Source organism: Protobothrops mucrosquamatus, unplaced genomic scaffold (assembly GCF_001527695.2).
Source record: "Protobothrops mucrosquamatus isolate PMUCROS unplaced genomic scaffold, P.Mucros_1.0 scaffold600, whole genome shotgun sequence".
Taxonomy (NCBI): domain Eukaryota; kingdom Metazoa; phylum Chordata; class Lepidosauria; order Squamata; family Viperidae; genus Protobothrops; species Protobothrops mucrosquamatus.
Window position 1 is genome coordinate 252,626 of NW_015386899.1, and position 12,222 is coordinate 264,847.

At 41.3% G+C, this 12,222-nt stretch overlaps 1 protein-coding gene across 1 annotated transcript in view; it reads left to right on the plus strand.

The window, feature by feature from the left end:
* FASN (fatty acid synthase) overlaps positions 1-12,222 on the plus strand; it is a 47,684-nt gene that overhangs the window by 10,604 nt on the left and 24,858 nt on the right. The window contains exons 11-16 of the mRNA XM_015817518.1: positions 2,492-2,586; positions 3,122-3,256; positions 3,353-3,556; positions 9,846-9,961; positions 10,417-10,592; positions 11,767-11,958. Coding sequence (XP_015673004.1) covers positions 2,492-2,586; positions 3,122-3,256; positions 3,353-3,556; positions 9,846-9,961; positions 10,417-10,592; positions 11,767-11,958 — 918 coding nt within the window. The remainder of the gene's footprint in view (positions 1-2,491; positions 2,587-3,121; positions 3,257-3,352; positions 3,557-9,845; positions 9,962-10,416; positions 10,593-11,766; positions 11,959-12,222) is intronic.

The following is a 12,222-nucleotide window of genomic DNA, read 5'->3' on the forward strand; positions in this document are numbered from 1 at the left end:
GGAGGAGTTCTCACCTACATCGTCCATATAGGACGACTCGGGAACTCAACTCCTACCCCGGGCAGCTCACCTATCCCCTTATGCCCAGGGGAAAGGTATCAAGCCGTTTGACAGCTGATGCTAGCTGTCAAACCGGCTTTTACGCGAAACAGGCGGGAGGCAGCAAACAGCTGCGACCGACGAAGACGCCTGCCACCGGGTATTCCAGTGTATTCTGATACCACATAAAACTGGTGATTCTTTTCTGTTTCTACTTTGTCTGTTTTGAGAGTGATCATAGAGCCCAACTTTTCATCCTGCCACCTTTCTAGACATGTTGGATTATAACCTTGGTTATTTATGCAGCATAGTTGTGACGGGAGTTTGGGGAAAGTTACAGCATACCGAAGAAGCTTTTACAGAAACTATTGAAAATATCGGTAGACCTAAAAGGCTAATGAGGCATTTTCCTTATGTTGTACTGATCTTTAAAACTGCTTCTTAGTCATTGATAAATCTGGATTTTTAAAATGTCAATGTTTGCCATCAATTTAGGCAAGCTGTGCTTATTGCTGTTCAGTCTCCAAAAGAAAAGATTAACCTACTTCATCAGGCTATTGGCATTCGAAGTTGTTAACCTGTTTGCTGGAAACAACTGTTGCTATAAATACTGCTATTGTCAATGAGTTTAATTTAAAAGGATGTACAAAAGAGATTTTATGCATCATCCCATAATTTCGCTGGGGTGTAGGATGGAAAATTGGCTCTCTAATTATATGGAAACGAGCTTTGGCAAGGGTTAAACCTCAAAGGCTCAGAAATAAACGTCTATGGCCTTAAGAAGATCTAGTTCTTTGTGTATTAAGCAAGAGCACGAGTTGGATTTAGGTATTACAAAACCCATTAAAGATATTGGGCCTGTGAGATTCTTAACAGAGGCGAATACTGTACCCTGTGCTTGAGTAAGAAATTCGACTTGAAAATTATATTTTATTTTTGTTGATGGAATATCACAAGAAAGAAGAGCCATCAAAAATATATGCTAGAAATAGTCATTGTTTCCCAACATGCCCACGCATCTTTTTTTGGTTGAGCTGTTGTCTCTAGTCAACCAGGTTTGGCAGCTTTGTGAAACAATGGATACATCTGCAAAACTTGTTTTCCAGAAGCAACTTGTCAGTAAAGAGTGTGTGCTTTATGGAGTATAGTCCTTCTTTCAGTCTTTCTTTGGATTATCAAAACAGGATTCCTTGTCCTCTCACCCAAGTGCTATTTCAATTAATTGATGTTGGGTGGGGGGAAGGGTTTCCTCCTGGCATGGCTATTTCTGGTATTGTTTTCTTTTGTTTATAAACCTTGCAAGTGGTTCAGAATGGTGTATTAGTGGGCAGCCATAGAAGTCAATTAATAAATGAGTGAACATTCCTTCTTGAATGTCATGTGTCTGGTTTGATATTTTAGCATTTTAATTTAAAAAAAAAATACTGTATCAGCCACTGGAATGAATTGAGATTGCTGCTTTTGCTGGTTAATTGAAGCAACAGTTGGCAGCCTCAATTAATTTTCTTAAGTTTAGTGGAATCCGAGCTTGCCAGAAAATGTCTGTACCTAAGGACAGTCCACAGTTGTGTATGTATGGCTTGTTTTAGTTATTTGCATCCTCCAGTTCAACAACGCAAACCTTGCTGAATTAACATGATATAAAATGTTTATAAATGTTCAGTTAACACAATATAACATATGATTTAATACAATATAAAATGAAATATAAAAGGCCCAGTTTTGGACTAGAACTTGTAATAGGAGAGAGCTTTGCGAATTATTTGACAATGTTCCAGTATGGAAGTTGGATAATAAGAATAGAGCAGCGGTGGCGAACCTACGGCACTGGTATCAGAGGCGGCACTCAGAGCACTCTCTGTGGGCGCACACACCGTCGCTCCAGCCCCGCCTCCTCCCACGCCCCCCTCCTCACCAGCAGCCCACCCGGAGGAGAGTCGCCCCTGGGCGCAGCCCATACGAAGCAGCGCAGCCAAGGACATGGTAGCCAGGCAGTGGGAACAAGACTCCGCCCTTGCGCCCCATCGCACGCAGTTGATGCTGCGGGGCACGGGCAGAGGGCATGGCCACCATGGTGCTGCTGGGCTGCTTGGGTGATCTGTGGCGGGCCGTGGAGATGGTGGGTGGTCCAGCGGGCAGGGCAGAGCGGGGACGGGGTGGGGGGCAGTTTTGGGGCACTCGGTCTCTAAAAGGTTCATCACTGGAATACAGCATATGAATGATGGCATGTGTTTTAGATTGCACTATTTGGGTATAGTATGATCAGATGCTGTTCTAATTGGGAGCTTTGAGAATGGTAGCCCAACTTATTTGATATCAAGGGAAAACTTTGTGGCTTATATTTATTCAAAAATGTGAGGACCCTGTTCTAGTCCCTAAACTGTATGAACACTTAAAATGCTCATTTAACCTCATTGAATTCGACTTATCTGAAGTAACCTGTCCTTTTCAGGTCTGACATGGGAGGAATGCAGGGAAAAGTGCCCTCCAGGAGTGGTACCTGCCTGTCACAATGCCGAAGACACTGTCACCATCTCAGGCCCTCAGGTAAAATGGCAGTGTGAACTATATTTCAAATGTTGGCATTTAGGGTATTAGCTGCATGTCCTCAATACCGTCTCAGCTGGGTCAACTGGATATAAAAGCTCAATGCTGTTCAGCTAATTAAACTCACTTGTATTTATGAAAACTCTTAGCTTTAAGAGTTGCCAGCAGGCTGTGTGAATGCTAACCAAGGGTCACATTCAGGATGAGGATTATGGACTGCCTTGATTGCCTTCTGGATAGAACAGCAAGATAGAGGAGAGTAAATAACATAGAATAGCATATAGGGAGGAGAGGTAATATTATTTCAGTTTGTTTGGACAGTTCAGGAGAACGTGTAAGAAACAACAGAGTTAGCTCCTGGAATACTTAATAGTTTGTTTAATATTAAACGTAGACTATCTACATTGGAGCTTACTTCCATTACATTGGAAGTAATGGATGCCCTTCAGGCAGCAGGGCCCAAGTGCATGATGCAAGTAACTCTAAACTATTGGAATAACTCCAAATGGTTATTAATCTTTGCTAATTTTTTTAGGAGGCTGTAACCAAATTTGTGTCTAAATTGAAATCAGAAGGTGTGTTTGCGAAAGAAGTGCTGAGCGCTGGAGTTGCTTTCCATTCCTACTACATGGCTTCAATTGCACCAGTGTTGCTGAGTGCCCTGCAGAAGGTAATGCTCTGGGAGGATCCAGCACTGGGGAGGAGGGGCTCTGCTCAACAGAAGTGACATCCAACGTTTGCCTGTCCTTTTATTTGGTCCTTTTAGGTTATCCTAAATCCGAAGCCTCGCTCATCCCGCTGGATCAGTACCTCTATCCCCGAAAGCCAGTGGCAAAGTGAGCTGGCTCAGAATTCCTCTGCTGAGTATCATGTGAATAATCTTGTCAACCCAGTCTTGTTCCAGGATGGTCTGAAGCACGTTCCAGATAACGCAGTGGTAGTGGAAATCGCTCCACATGCTCTTCTACAGGTATTACTCTTGGGGACTACCATGAGGAAAAGTTAGTAAGAATATCCTGGGGCCAGTCTTCCCAAAATTGGTGTCTCCAGATGTGTTGTAGTTGAACAGTCCCAGAATTTCCATCAGCTGAGTATCTCCTGAAGCACCCGCTTGTGGAAGTCTGCTGGGTCTTCCTCATCAGTTCATACTTTCCTCTGTGTTTCTAAACACCATGTAGCTTTCCTGCACTTGCTTTAATTTGCTGCTCAGCATTCATAATACTTTTTGAAACCAAAAGGGGAGAAGCCATTTAATTAATATAATTTGGGAATAGAAAATGGAGCAGAAAATTAAATCATAGCCATCTGTCCACAACTATTCAATCATGAATATCTACAGATGCCATATATTTTGTAATACTTAGTGTTATAGGGTTGTGATGTGGTGTTTGTAACTCATAGTCAGTTTGAAAGGTTGATCGTGCTGGTTTTGTGCTGCTCAGTGGTTTCTAGAAATAAAGTCTCTGTAACTTTTATCTCTAGGTTTCCCAACTGTTCTCAGAAAATTGAGTTAGAGCAATTCATTTCTTAGTTTTTATGAGGAACAGAATTACAACATCTAAAATCTTTATTACAGGCTTAGATCAGTACAGCTAGGACAATAAAAGCAATGGCAACAAAGGTCCAATTTTCGCAAGTTAGAGTTAAAATGTGCAAAAAGTGCCAGGCTTGCATATTCAACTATGGGCTAAACTAGAATGGAGTTACAAGAGTACATTGACTTTCTATTTAAACTGCCCAGGCAATTCTAAGAAGTTACAATTTGGAACGTACCATGAAGTTTCAGGACACACTCTCTGAATTATTTATTACTGTAGTTATTTATGTGTTTAATTTTTTTGGCTGTCCACTCACCAGGAAACTAGGACTCTAACAATACAACTCTATTTATGCGACTTTAAAGCCAAGTACATTGGAATTTACAGATAGTCTTCGACTTACAACCATTTATTTTGTTTAGTGACCATTCAAAATTACAACGGCACTGAAAAAAAAGTGACAATTTTCACACTTATGATAAGTTGCGGCGTCCCCATGGTCACACGATCAGAATTTGGACTCTTGGAAACTGACATGTATTTATCATGTTTGCAGTGTCCTAGGGTCATGTGATCACCATTTGTAACCTTCCCAGCTGGCTTCTAACAAGCAAAGTCAATGGGGGAAGTCAGATTTGCTTAATGACCGCATCATTCGCTTAACAACTGTGGCAAAAATGTTGTAAAATGCAGCAAAACTCATTTAACAACCGCCTTGCTTAGCAACGGAAATTTTGGGCTCAGGTATAGTTGTAAGTCAAGGACTACCTGAAGTGGGATTTACTCCTAGATATTCACGTATAAGTTTACATCCTTGAGAGACAGAATTGCTTTTCTGTTTTGAAAGGACAGGAAGAATAGCTTCAGAGGTTTACAATTCTGCTTACCTATGTGGTTTTGGTTTCTTAGGGGTTTTTTGTGTGTGTGTTTTTGAGTGAAGGTTATCAAATTTTGTCTTTGCTGCAAAACCGCATTATTATCTTGTGTTTCTAAGTTTGTTTGGAAGTTTATCCTGATTTACTGGGAGCAATTACTGAGTAATATCAGGCCTTTTTGTACTGATGTGATGCAAAACCAATGTCTATAAGGGTGTTTGGTTGTCATTCTTTATAAAAAGAGGTCATTATAACTGGCCAATTTTAATTTTAGAAATAATATATTGTAGCAAAATCTGTTTCTTAGGAAGGCACCCCTCCCATAATAAAACAAACTCATTAAGAATTGATGGTTAAAAACTGTTGGGGGAGGGAGAGAAAACCTGTCTTTGTGATCTATGTCAGAGGTCCCCAGCCTTTCCAGTTTGGCGGCCTGGAGGGAAAGGGAGGAGCAGGTAAATTTGCGCACGCATGCGCAAACGGGCCGTGCCCACTGCAGCAGCACTAGTGCCCGCACGCATCCGCAAATGGAGCCGTGCACACCCACACGCATGAGCAAACGGGGCCACTAGCCCCTCCTCATGCCAGTGCTAGTGAGTGGGGGGAGTGCACACACATGTGCGTGCATTCGCCAGCCATTCCCGGTGGCCAAGGGACCACGGACTGGTACTGGGCTGTGGCCCATGGGTTGGGGACCCCTGATCTATGTTACCCTAGTTATCCATGACAGAAACATCTTCATGGGTTTGCAGAATTAGGTGAAGCACTATTTGCAGAAGATGTTTTTGTACTGCAGTGCCTTAATTCTGAATTCCCCGTTTTCCTCTGTAAACTTTGCCTTTTCACCTACCGTATAAGTAAAACCTGCTAATATTATCCATGTAGCAGTTGTCCCACAGAGTTTTTCTAGGCTGTTGTCCCACAGAGTTTTACTACGATGACTTCATTTATTGTGTTTTGAGGCTATGAAGTTTGGAATTTGATTTCCAAAAAGCGCTTCAAGGGACATAAAAGCACGAGCGTGGTATTTGTCTGCAGCACCAGCACGTTTTCTTGGGAACATGTAACTGCTCTGGAATATTTTGTGGCACAGCACTGCATCCCCCTTTTTTCAGAGTAGAAGGAAGAAGTGTACTTCTGACTTTGGGAGAAGGACCGGATCAATAGGGAACGATGGCAGGAACAGTTCCTGAACAAATCCTGGTATGATTTAGTTGCATCTCCAGAAGTCACAGGGAGGTGTCAAATGCTGCAATTGGTGTTATAACAGCAAGTCAGTGGTTTCTTCACTGAGTGTTGACACAGATTTGTAGTTGTATGACATTTTAGAGTTATAGGGTTTTATAAGCACCTACTCCCAGCATTGCATCAAAAGCTATTGGTATTGCTTTAGAAGAACTGCTTTAATACATCACTTCTTCCAGTGCTACTCCTGCCATTCTTAGCATCAAGGAGCAAGAAAAATCATTATTTGTTTCCTCAACTTCAGATCTCTCTATCAAAGGATGACTGATAAGTAAGGAAAGCTCTAGAAAGCAACTTTGAAAAACCTTCTTGATTAAAATAATAGTAATAATAATAATGATGATGATGATGATGATGATGAATATGAAAAACATGAAGGTATCTGCACTGATTAGTGTAAGATCAAAATAGATGAAGGATTTTGAAAACTCATGCTGCTTATAATATTCAGCGCTAAAAAAAATTGCTTTCTGCAATAAAATAAAGAAAACTTACATTAATCAAAAGGACAGAAAATTAGTGCAAAGAGCACTTGTTTAAACCAGTGTCAGAGAAATATATTAAGAGCACTGAATAGGCCCTGGGTAAATCTGCTACTGAATAATAACTTGTGTAAGCATCAGAGTCTCCTCAAAGATGTGACATATCAGGGAAAGCCCCAGTGTAGATCGCCACTTTGGTTAGGGGCTCAAGAGAATAAAGAAATAGCTTCTGTATTTTTAGTTGCTTGAGGAAATGCAGTGAACTGTTCCTGTAAATTGTTAGAATAAACTCCCATATCCTATATCAGGGGTCTTCAGACTCGGCCCTTTTATGACTCATAGACTTCAACTCCCAAAATTCCTCAGCCAGGCACGCTGGCTGAGGAATTCTGGGAGTTGATGTCCCCTGTCCTATATGCACTGCTGAATAAATCATGAAGAGAAGACATCAGCTTATTTGTTCTGCCCATCTTGGCCTCTCTGCACATGCACTGGAACCCTTGCATACAGGTTAATTACAATCAGGAAGGTTAAGACTGAGAAAGAAAGAGAAGAAGCCAGACCTAGTAAAGGCTATGAGGCAAAGTACACTTCCACCTTTGAAGAACTGAACACTTGATTTTTCAGGCCAAATAGGTTTTTCTTTCTCAAGAGAAAAATGGAAAAAAAAGATAAAAAGGACAAGTCATCTGAGCATCCAAAGAGCATAAAGAAAAGTCCACACAATAATTTGCTTTGTGCAGTTAGATTGACGGGGAACCAAAAGGCAAAATGCAAGTCCCATCAGGAGGGAGGGACATCTGGGGAATGAAATAGCTTAGATAGTCTTGAAATATCTATTTAGGGCAGTGGTGGCGAACCTAAGGCACGCGTGCCAGAGGCGGCATTCGGAGCCCTCTCTGTGGGCACACACACCGTTGCCCCAGCCCCGCCTCCTCCCATGGCCCCCTCCTCACCAGCAGCCCCCCCGGAGGAGAGTCGCCCGTGGGTGCAGCCCATAGGAAGCAGGACTCCGCCCTTGCGCCCCATCGCACGCAGATGATGCTGCGGGGCACGGGCGGAGGGTGTGGCCGCCATGGCACTGCTGGGCTGCCTGGGTGATCTGTGGTGGGCAGTGGAGGTGGTGGGTGGCCCAGCAGGCAGGGCGGAGCAGGGACGGGGGTTGGGGTGGTGGTTTTTGGGCACTGGGTCTCTAAAAGGTTCGCCATCACTGATCTAGGGAGAAGAATAATGCACAAAGGTAAATGAAACAGTGGCTTAGACCAGGGGTAGTCAACCTTGGCTCTTTTATGACTCGTGGACTTCAACTCCCAGAATTCCTGAGCCAGCTTAGCTGGCTCAGGAATTCTGGGAATTGAAGTCCACGAGTCATAAAAGAGCCAAGGTTGACTACCCCTGGCTTAGACTGCGCAATTTGAAAGTACAATTATGCAACAGATATTAAGCTTTGTTGTAAATTTGGATCTACTTAGCATTAGACTTCTTTTCCAGTTTTTCCAGTCCAGTGTGCAAGTTATACTACAGATGTATTATGTAAAAAAACATAACCCATAAAATGATGTGTCTATTCTAAATGTGTTAGTGGAAGTTTGGTTTCTGATACTTGTTCTGATGTTTTGTTTTAATCTTAGTGCTCTATGTATTTGTTACCTTTCCTGTCAAACACAGTGAATAAAAATTGGAGGTGGTCTTAGCCAATTTCACTTTTTCTCTGCAAGCCTTCTAAGCTCTTTTGAGAATTAGATGTGATCTCTTAGTCAAAATCAGGGTCATTTCAAATCCATGGCATTCTTTTTTATGCAATTAATTTGCGGTTAAGGAACCATCATCTTTTCTTAATGTGGCCTTTTTGGGCATTTATTATTTTGCCATTCAGGTGCTTCCAGCCAAGACTTTTATTATGCAGTGCCCTTCCCTCACTTAGGGAATTTCACCAGCATTCCTGATGTCTTTCTTTTATCATCCTTACATATGCTTACTGCTTCTTTTGTCTGAACAGAGCCTTTTGATTGGCACTGCTAAGATCTTGGCAATTTATCTTGACAAATGTTTCTGGTTTGTGTGATAAAAGTGAAGGAAGAGGGTTCTTCTTGCATGGTATTTAAATCAGAGAGGGCAGAAACTGTATCTGGGACCTTCTGCTATCTAAGGTGATTAGAAATAACCAAATAATGACTTCTGGCTTCCCCTGTTTTTTTAAACATTGCTGTTAAAAGACATACAGTGATGAAATCTTATCCACTTTTACCAAAAACTAAGCCCTATTTTATTTAAAGGGGCATTCTCCCAAGTAATATCTACAGTAGGGGTGTCAAACTGCCGGTTCATTATACTGAAGCCGCGCCCACCCCATTGTCAGCAATGGCAAAACCGGCCCAATACGTTGCGCGACTTCACGTGACGTCGCAAGTTTGACACCCCTGATCTACAGTGTTAGGCAGGCTGCTGAACTGAGAAATTTGGGGGAAGAACAGTAATGGGGAGGACAATAAGCTCAGGACCCAAACTAAACATGCTCAAAGACATAGAAAGTCCCAGAGTACGTTTATGCCTTCTACGTCTTACTTTATATCTCTTCTGGTTGGGGGGAAGTTGTAGTTCCAGTAAAAATGAAGTAGAACTTGCAAATCTTACATCACTTTGTTCTAAAGTGAACTTCTTCTTGTTAATCCTTCTGAGAAGTCCTGACTGGCTGTGTGTGTGTAGGAAGCTCATCAAAAGGCATTATATATATTTTTTTACCAGGCAGTTGGTAAACATTGACAGAACATAATGGGTACAAGGAGTTTTTTCTCTCAGGACAGCAATGGCAGTGACAACCTTTTTTTCCCTCTCCTTACACTGTTCTTATGCCCTAAGACACAGGCAGCTTTTCCCAGCGCTTAAAAAATGATGAGGAAAAAGTCATCTGTAACTTAACTAAATAAAATAAATGATTGTCTTAAAATTATTGTTGCTGATCTCTTCAACTGTTTCTTCTTCATGCCACGCCCTTATTCCCCCGTCTCATAAAAACATGCCAGTCAAAACAAGTTGAAAATCATAATTAAGGAAATATTTTGGAACTGGGAAATGTGTAACTTTTTTTTGATCATTTTTTTTTATCTCTAACTAACTAGGCAATCCTGAAAAGATCTTTGAAACAAACCTGCACCATTTTACCATTGATGAAGAGGGAACACAAGAACAATCTGGAATTTTTCCTGACAAATGTTGGAAAAATCCACTTGACAGGGTAAGGGAATGGGTGAAAGGCTAGTGGGGAACATGATGGTCCAAATTTCGTAATTGGATTGAATTGAATAGTACTATTATTTGTTTTGCCCCAGCTACTTTATGTGACTATCGAAAGAAATCATTAAAAGGCTGAGGAAGAAGCGCTGTATTTCTAATTGCCACTAAGATAATGAAAAAATGGATTGGGCATGAAAAGCATTCTGTATTATTTACATATAAATGCTACCATTAAAAATCAAAGTTTTGTTTGTGTTGCTGCAAGGGTATCAATAGGAGGAATCATGGAGGAAAAGTATTTTATGTTTTATAAGAGGTCAAACAAGAGTCCCAGTGGTGGTGTTGGGTCATCCTTCCCATGCTGATGCTTCGCTAAAACTCACTTTCCAGGAGCTACTATTCTTACCTCTGAGTGCTGGGTACAGCCTTCACAAATTTTTGTTTTTCTTTTCTTAGAATAAATGTCCTGGCAAACAATCTGTTTCCACGTGTCCAGTATCCTGTTCCAATGGGAACTCCACTTATTTCCCCTTACATTGCTTGGGATCACAGCCAGAACTGGGATGTCCCAAAACCTGAAGATTTTCCAACAGGGTCCGGAGGTTCTGGGGCAGCAACAGTCTACAATATTGGTATGTACTAGAAGTCAATTGACTTCTTTGTTTGACACCCCCCACTCCAAAAAGAAAAAGACATTTGAGCAGGATTTTAACAATCTAATAATAATAATAATAATAATAATAATAATAATAATAATAATAATAATAATAATAATAATAATAATAATAATAATAATAGTAAAGTTGGAAGGGACCTTGGAGGTCATCTAGTCCAACCCCCTGCTCAGGCAGGAAACCCTATACCATTTCGGACAAATGGCTGTCCAGTCTCTTCTTAAAAGCCTCTAGGGTTGGAGCATTCACCGCTTCTGGAGGCAGGTTGTTCCACTGGTTAATTGTTCTAACTGTCAGGAAGTTTCTCCTTTTCCAAGTTCTAGGTTGCTTCTCTCTTTGGTTAGTTTCCATCTGTTGCTTCTTGTCCTGCCTTCAGGTGCCTTGGAAAATAGCTTGACTCCCTCTTCTTTGTGGCAGCCCCTGAGATATTGGAACACTGCTATCATGTCCCCCCTCGTCCTTCTCTTCGTTAAACTAGACATACCCAATTCCAGCAGCCGTCCTTATATGCTTTAGCCTCCAGTCCCCTAATCATCTTTGTTGCTCTTCTCTGTACTCTTTCTAAAGTCTCAACATCTTTTTTACATCGTGTCGACAAAAACTGGATGCAGTATTCCAAGTGGGGCCTTACCAAGGCATTGTAAAGTGGTATTAACACTTCACGTGATCTTGATTCTATCCCTCTGTTAATGCAACCCAGCACTGTGTTGGCCTTTTTTGGCAGCTGCAGCACACTGCTGGCTCATATTTAGGTGATTGTCCACTAGGACTCCGAGGTCCCTCTCACAGTTACTACTATTGAGCAAGGTACCCCCTATACTATACTTGTACATTTGGTTTTTCTTGCCTAAATGTAGAACCTTACTTTTTTCACCATTGAATTTCATTTTGTTGGATAGCGCCCAATGTTCAAGTCTGTCCAGATCCTAGTCTTTGTGTCAATTTAGTAGAAGAACTAGATGGGAAGCAGTAAGAATCAGAGAGCTGCTTTCTTTGAAACATCTCTGACGCTGAAGCTAGGGTAGGAGAAAGTGTGAACAGGTTGATGCTTGGGTATGGGTAATAGATACCAAACTAGGGTTTTAGCTGAAGTTCTAACATTCCTATATTGTTTGTCTATTGTTGTTAACAGATGTGAATCCTGAATCTCCTGATCATTACTTACTGGGCCACTGCATTGATGGCAGAGTTCTCTATCCGGCAACTGGTTACTTGGTACTAGCCTGGCGCACTCTAGCACGCTCCCTGGGCACTACGATAGAAGAACTGCCTATCACGTTTGAAGATGTTACAATCCACCAGGCAACAATACTTCCCAAAAAAGGTGAGAGTAATAAATATTGTCTGATCAAGCTGATTTCCTGAAATTCAAGTAACCAAATGTTCATTAATATGGGTCTGGGAGGTTTTACTTTTTTAATCTGTTTATTTTTATATGAACTGGAATAACATGAAAGAGGGAAGATAAATTTTAAATGACTATCAATATAGCACATATTTCTTCATCTGGTAGCAGAGAAATGTAGCGATATGTACCATAAATGCAAATTCTGTACCCTTTCTGCTTTCTTTATTTTATTCATTTCAT